This window comes from Brienomyrus brachyistius, chromosome 22, assembly GCF_023856365.1.
Source record: "Brienomyrus brachyistius isolate T26 chromosome 22, BBRACH_0.4, whole genome shotgun sequence".
Classification (NCBI taxonomy): Eukaryota; Metazoa; Chordata; class Actinopteri; order Osteoglossiformes; family Mormyridae; genus Brienomyrus; species Brienomyrus brachyistius.
In genome coordinates, this window is record NC_064554.1 from 9958123 (window position 1) to 9965588 (window position 7466).

At 46.9% G+C, this 7466-nt stretch overlaps 2 protein-coding genes across 3 annotated transcripts; both read left to right on the top strand.

Moving 5' to 3' along the window:
* Positions 1 to 536: 536 nt before the first annotated feature.
* Positions 537 to 5695, top strand: LOC125718501 (uncharacterized). The gene is made up of 2 exons (XM_048992394.1): positions 537 to 3775; positions 3954 to 5695. The coding sequence occupies exon 1, from the start codon at positions 1053 to 1055 to the stop codon at positions 3249 to 3251; it is 2199 nt and encodes a 732-aa protein (XP_048848351.1). The 5' UTR covers positions 537 to 1052; the 3' UTR covers positions 3252 to 3775; positions 3954 to 5695.
* On the top strand, positions 3392 to 5695 carry LOC125718503 (uncharacterized). Of its 2 annotated transcripts, none has more exons than XM_048992399.1 (2): positions 3392 to 4648; positions 4823 to 5695. In XM_048992399.1, exons 1-2 carry the CDS (start codon positions 3392 to 3394, stop codon positions 5042 to 5044), a joined length of 1479 nt encoding a protein of 492 aa, XP_048848356.1. In that variant the 3' UTR covers positions 5045 to 5695. The 2 variants fall into 2 exon arrangements, with proteins under 2 accessions (XP_048848356.1, XP_048848357.1); XM_048992400.1 differs by having other exon boundaries at positions 3392 to 4027.
* Positions 5696 to 7466: the final 1771 nt, after the last annotated feature.

The window sequence follows — 7466 nt, forward strand, 5'->3', positions numbered from 1 at the left end:
CCGCTAACTGATGTGTTTAGGAGCATCTGAGATGAGGCTGAGTGAGATAATATGGAAGCAGCGGATGGGGAGAGAGTCACGGGGTGGGGTCTCGTATGCTAAACGATGCATTTACCATCAAATAGGTTACGTTTGCCAAATCAACAAAATGGCGTCCACAGGCCCCTCACTCTGCTTCTCCCCAGATCACTACGCTGCCTTGCTGTGAGGTTGCGACTGTAAGATAACCGTGTTTCCCCCAGCAACGCAAAGTCAGTCCTGGGCCTTTCCAGCCCCAGGCTGCGTCTATTTCACGCGTCTATCTGGGTAAGCTGGGTAAACATCCCTAGTTGCACACGGCAATGCACAAAATATTTATGCAGGAAGGGACAGACATACATGATTTGGTAGCTTCTTGATGTATAAGAAAATAAATCTTTAAAGCAGAAAATCCTGTGGGGAAAAAGCAGGATATTTGTGCTCGGCACACTGTAGCACATTCCACGTCATGAGAGAGGAATTAGTAAGTTGACATTTGGATTTAACTTCATATTAAGTTCCTCTATCATCATGTCATTGCTTTAAATATTGTTCTGTTTTAATGTGTTTTGAACTGCTCTCCCACAAAGGTCGCAGGAAGTTTATTGTTATTATGCTGCTATACTGTAATTCCACAATTTCTGCAAATGGTTCATAGAACATTTGTGCTAAATTTGCTGACCCTACCACCTTTGTTATGCCACAGTACAATTGTGTACTACAATCTGTAGTACAATTTGTATTTGATAATCGGGTGCAAACCTTCCATTAGGAAAATTATGAAAAGCAGAACTTGGACATTGAGGTCTTGCAGAAATTTCGCAAACACTTTTCAATAAACAGAAAGTTATCAGGCACACAGGCAGTTTTTAAGCAGTCATTGTGGTTTGCTGGGATGACGTGTGCAGCGTAGCCAGAACTTTGGGGATGCTTCTTTTTAAAAGTTGCATAAAAACTACTGCCCTTTATGTATGGGCAAAATAATTAGCACCAGTCTTTGAATAAGAAAGTACCCCTTTTCTTGGTTCTGTAGTATGAAGCAACGACTTTGGGGTTTGGATGTTCACGTGTTTGAGGGTTTGATTCTTACCTCTAGCTCTAGATGTGAGGCTCTATCTATGCTATGCCGTACCCGCTTCTCTGGCAGGATCCCTTCATCTGGAACAAGCAGAGTTGCATACTACTCAAAGCGTTTGGACTCGGTGGCTCGAGCATTACCCCTTTGTCTTCGAGCGGTAGCTGCGGCCGCAGAGGCAGTGATGGCAAGCGCAGATCTAGTCCAGTTACATCCACTGAAACTTCGAGTTCCCCATGCAGTGCACGCAATCCTGACACAGGTCAGGACATCTCATTTGACGCCTGCGCGATCGGTGCATTATCAGAATGTTTTGTTAACACTGGCAAATGTGACTGTGGAAAGATGCTCTGCTTTGAATCCGGCGACCCTCCTTCCCACGGAGGTGGACGGAGAACCGCATGATTGTTTGCAGGTCATCGACTGTGTGTGCAGGCCTAGGCCGGATCTGACCGACATCCCACTGGAAGGAGGTGACGTTCTGTTTGTCGATGGGAGTTCTTTGAGGCTGGAGGACGGATCTCCAGCGACCTCCTATGCCGTGGTGATGCAAGACGGATTACTTGTGGACGGAGGGCCTCTGCCCAGACATTGGTCCGCACAAGCGGCTGAGCTGTTTGCACTGCGACAGGCCTGCAAATTGGCTGAGGGACAAAAAGTCACTATCTACACAGACTCAAGATACGCCTTCGGGATGTGTCATGATCATGGTGCATTGTGGAAGCAGAGAGGTTTTCGCACCAGCACTGGAAAACCCATTCAGCATCATGAGTTAGTGGAACAATTACTGGACGCTCTCATGCCACCTGAACAGGTGGCAATAGTGAAGTGCCAGGCCCACACTAAGCGGACTGATGAAATCAGTCAGGGAAATGACCTCGCAGACCAGTGGGCTAAAAGTTTAGTCAAGAACTCCACTGGGTTTGGGAATAAGGTTTTACTGGCAAAGAATGTTGATAAACCAGGTGCTGAAAATGACCTTGTTTTGATTCAAACAGGTGCAACGGAGGCTGAGCTCCGCGGATGGAAACGGAGCGGGGCATGGAGTGATAGAGAAGGCGTGTGGCGACATTCTGGGACTAACCAACCTTATCACCCTAGATCTGCGTATCCAGGGATGGCCAAAGCCGTTCATGGCCTGGATCATGTGTCCCGTGATGGGATGGTGGCAGCTGTGACTCGGGTGTGGCATGCCCCTGGGTTTGCCACAGCTGCTGCCCAATTCTGCGGGAAGTGTATGGTGTGCATGAAATTCAATGTGGGAAAGGGCATCCCAACCGGCCCTGCAGTGACCCCGAGTCCCCAAAGCCCATTCGATCACCTGCAGATGGATTTCATTGAGCTAACTCCTTGCAAGGGATATAAGTATTGCTTGGTGATTGTAGATTTGTTTTCCAGATGGGTGGAGGCATTTCCTTGCCGTCGCCCTGATGCTCTGAGTGTGGCTAAATGTCTGTTAAAGGAGGTGATTCCACGATGGGGCATTCCATCTAAAATCACCACAGACAACGGTCCTGCGTTCATCGCAGAGATCCTGGCTAAATTGTCCCATTGGATGCAAATTGATTTGAAGCATTATTGTGCCTATCACCCCTCGAGTGGGGGGATAGTGGAGAGAGCAAATCAGACACTTAAACTGAAATTGGCGAAAATTTCAGAGACGACGGGCCTGCCCTGGGTGGATGCCCTGCCCCTGGCTTTGTTATTCATGCGAGCCAGGACACACCGCCAAACAGGGTTGGCTCCTTTCGAAGTGTTGACGGGAAGGCCGATGCGTGTTTTGTCTCCCTCGCGATATGTCACACTGGAGACCGTGGATGGGGATTTGCTGACTTATCTTACAGGTTTGCGGCAGGCGATAGGTGCAGCCTGGGACCAGGTTCGTGCCAATTGGAGGAATCCAGAGGGAGAGCTGCCACGAGCTGTGACACCTCTCGAGCCAGGGAGCTGGGTGTTGGTTCGCGACCTGAGGAGGAAAAGATGGAACACGCCGAGATGGAGGGGACCCCACCAGGTCTTGATGGTGACCCCTCACGCAGTGAAAGTGGAGGGAATCGACGCCTGGATCCATCAAGTCCACTGCAGACGCGTGTCCGACCCTGGTGGTTCTTTCGAGACTGGCCCCAGAAAGGGCCACAACTGTGTTGCCTTGCCCTGATAGCCATTTTTATTGTCACAGTTACATTTGGGATTGATGCCATATTGTGGTGGAGAACTGCTTATTCCGGTTGTGTCACCCGCTGTACTCCAACAGAGCCCAACCCACGACAAGTTTTGAACCGAGGGAAAAGGGAGGTGATGAATACCAATGCCGATGCTGTGACTGCTGCGCTGAATGTTTCAGACTGCTGGGTTTGCCATTATATGCCCCACACTTCTGCGGCATGGCCCTTCTACGGGATTCCGTACACCTATCATGACATGGCGGTCTTGAACGACACCTGCTCCGGCCCTGTGTCTGTTGTGGCTGGGCTGCTGACTCGCGAGCTACGGTCATCGTCCTCAACTCCACCACCACCTGCATGTCGCGTTTCTGGTATTGTTAAGTCGCGGGCAGTGGAGGCGGCCTTTGTGGCCACGCATGACCGGTTACAACAGGAGTATGCTGAGAACGATCCAATCCTCTATCTGACTCAGGCAGACCAGTCTAATCACTGGGGCTTCACTACAGTCCATTTGCTGGTAGGCATGAATAAAACAGGAGAGGGCTGGGTTTGCTCAGCCCAGGTGATTATCACATGGGCTGTTGGTAAGGCAGGGGAGGCTGGGGACCCCGAGCGCTACGGTGCACGGGTGCAAGAACTGACTGTACCTGCTCTGCGATGCCGCCAAAGCCCTGATAACTGTTCTTATTCTGCAGTGTCCTGTCCATCGGACTCGACCGTGATGGTGAAGGGAGTGACCCCGCCTGAGGATGGCTTGGCTGTCATCCCGGTAAATGGGACTGTGTGTTTCCATCTGTCTAATTCAGCCCAGTCTCGAACCCCTTCCTCCCCACCTGTTCACTGTAAGGCTTATGTTAACTTCTCTGTCCTTGGTGATGTCCTGCTAGTGGCACCACCACGTTCGGCGTTTATCTGTGGTCACAAAGACTCTCTTAAGGGTTACACTGTTTTGTTTCTTTCGAAACCGAAGGCTGATTGGTATTGTTATCTAGCTTATCTTGTTCCTCCTATTCATGTAGTGCCCAAGGCGCAGATGTCGTTAGCCGTGCGTGCATATACACGCAGCAGACAGTCTCTTAGTCAGACTGAGCAATGGTTTGAGGTGTTTATTCCATCCCTTGGGTTGGCAGACCTTCAGACAGAGGTGGCTGCCCTGCAGACTGCAGTTGAAAAGGTGGCCAATCAAACGCTTGACACCGTGAAGGCCGTCTCGGGTGATTTGTCAGCGGTTAGGCAGGTAGCTCTGCAAAACCGCATGGCACTGGATCTCCTGTTGGCTGAGAAAGGTGGAGTTTGTGCTATTGTGGGAAGAGAATGTTGCAAGTACATCCCTGATTCATCTCAGGCTGTGCAGGATCTAGAGGACGTGGTGCACAAGCAGATGTCTGAGGTACACAAAGAGCACGTCCTGTTTGAGTACAGCTGGGACTACTGGTTCTCCTCACTGATTCCGGGTTTATCTGGGGTGTTCAGACCCTTAGTTTTTAGTGTAGTGTTACTGCTAGTAGTGTTGCTGCTAATCTTTTTGCTGTTTAGGTGTTGTTCTAGTATTCTGTCTTCCCAGGCAAATTCTGTTATGCTCCTATGGGCTCCCCCTCTTCCCTACGCGGATGATCCTCTTCTTCCCGCCTGGCTCTACGACTCTCAGCCCCGGGTTGTCGTCCATGCGACCGGCAACGCCGACACCGTTGGTGACTCCTGTTCCATCCAGCCGCCACCGGCCCGATTCGACCCGCTGCGCAATGGTCCGGCGTTTTACTACACTGCGGACTCTGATTGTTTGTGAACTATGCGGATCTCGCATGTTCAAAAGGGGGGAATGTGGAATTAAAATTGGACATCGGTAGGCCCGGGAGGTTGGCATATTGGGTCTGTGTGTGTCTTTAGGCCTTAGGCAAGAAGAGATTGTTTTGAATACTGCGTGACCTCGCTTCGAGATAGCTGCCTGCAGTAAGTTCCGCAGACCCTGAGGAAAGCTCGGGCCTTGGAGAGGCATACAGCGGAACAAAGGGGGGGGAGAAACCACTTGCAGGGAGAGATTCGAAGCTGCCCCAACTGGTGCACAGCCAGTTATAGCTTTATAGAATAGTTGTGGCAAACAATATATAGCAAGCTATGCGGTAGTGCAAATGTATAAGTAATTGTTAATCATACTAATCATATGTTAACCATGTATTGGCAGTGATTCAATGACAATACGTCAATATGTTAATCATTAATCAAAGGACAAATGCCAGAGTGTGATGAGAGCGCTTTGCTGAGTTGCTGAAATAAGAGATTTCCTTTACCTCATCAAACTGAGAGGTCCGACTTTTATTCTAAGTGTTATATTCAAAATTTTTCTACCACAATTGCATATTATCAATGTTTGGGTTTCCAATGGACACCACGGTTTCTTCCTACAGACCCTAAATAAACAAGCAAACAAATCAATAAATCATGGTGCCCATAGTGACTGTGTGCCCTGTGAATGAGTGGCATCGTATCCAGATATCCCTGCTCTATGATTCTTGGAATAGGTTCCAAGCTATACAATATCAAGAGATGCTAAAGCGTTGACTTGCACCTGATGGTCCTGGTCCCAAATGCAAGTAGATGCAAAGTTGTATATCATTTATGGTACTTTTGTACCAGGTTATACACTGAGAGAGAAACCTTAATAAGAAACCGCAGACTAACTTAGTGCAACACTATCAAAGCTCACATTGAACAAAGGAAGCCACCTCTTCATACATAGCATAAGGAAGTGAAAGGGATCCCACAGAACTCCTACTCCCTCTTGTGGCACTGTCAACAAAGACACCAAGCCCTCTACGAAGGCAATTTCAGAGGACAAGCGTCAACTTTAATGTAAACATTTAACGTTTCATCATCACAAGTAGCATGATTTGAAAGAAGTGAAGTTGCAGTGTTTCATTTCTCAAGGGTGTCTGTTTGACTTGAATGTGACAATGAAAGACTAATGATGGGCATTTTGTGTGATTTACTGTCCATAAATCAAAATACATTTACTCATGTTTTCCATGTAATGCAACTGTGGGGGGGGCAAACCATTTTAATGTATGTGTTTTGGTAAAAAATTTTAATTAACCAATAATTTAGCACATATAGTGTACAAATGTGATACTAATATTAATGTCATATTGCTTGTCTGAGAAGGGCTTAGAAGGAAAAAAGATGTCACACCGGATGGTTGTCAGTTTAATTCCCAGATAACTTTGAGGTCCACATGAAAGAAGTTCAAGTACAAGATAAGGTGGTTATCCAGGTTATGCTGGTGACCAGGGTCATGGAAATAACCTATGATAAGGACAAGGATAAGGATATATAAGGATACGGATATATAAGGATACGGATATATAAGGATACGGATATATGATAAGAATAAGGATAAGGATATATGATAAGGATAAGGATATATGATAAGGATACAGATATATGATAAGGATAAGGGTATATGATAAGGATACGGGTATATGATAGGGATACGGATATATGATAAGGATACGGGTATATGATAAGGATAAAGGTATATGATAAGGATAAGGGTATACGATAAGGATAAGGGTATATGATAAGGATAAGGGTATATCATAAGGATATGGATATATGATAAGGATAAGGGTATATGATAAGAATACAGATATATGATAAGGATAAGGGTATATGATAAGGATACGGATATATGATAAGGATAAGGGTATATGATAAGGATACGGATATATGATAAGGATAAGGGTATATGATAAGAATACCAATCTGCCAACACAGGCAGTTGTGAATAATGTAGGTATGACTGAAAGCCATGTAATCCTAAAACACCAAGGTATTGCTCAGATATTCAGAACCCAGGTAACACAGTTAACTTGGATGCTGCTAGTAACCCAGGTAATCTGGATAGGCCGGGTAACACAGATAACTCGGATACTGCTGGTAATCCTGGCAATTCAGAGAAACAATGTAACACCGGTCACACAGATACTACTGGTAGCCCAGGTATTCTGGACAAGCCAGGTAACACATATAATTGGAATACTGCTGGAATTCCTGGTAATTCAGACAAGCCAAATACTGACGATTTATGTGCTGCTGGTTACCCATGTAATACCTATGATCCAGGTATCCTGATTCCCTACCCCAGAGGGAGCACATAGCATGTGCGTCAGACAGAAGCTGTACGGGGGTGGGGGGAAGCGGCAGCTCCAACA

What these genes read in the sequence shown, in the direction of transcription:
- LOC125718501 (XM_048992394.1), top strand. Translation starts at nt 1,053, where the DNA reads ATGAAGCAACGACTTTGGGGTTTGGATGTTCACGTGTTTGAGGGTTTG.
- LOC125718503 (XM_048992399.1), top strand. Translation starts at nt 3,392, where the DNA reads ATGAATACCAATGCCGATGCTGTGACTGCTGCGCTGAATGTTTCAGAC. An exon ending in TGCACAAGCAGATGTCTGAG is followed by an intron (nt 4,649 to 4,822) that starts GTACACAAAGAG and finishes CTGTCTTCCCAG; the next exon opens with GCAAATTCTGTTATGCTCCT.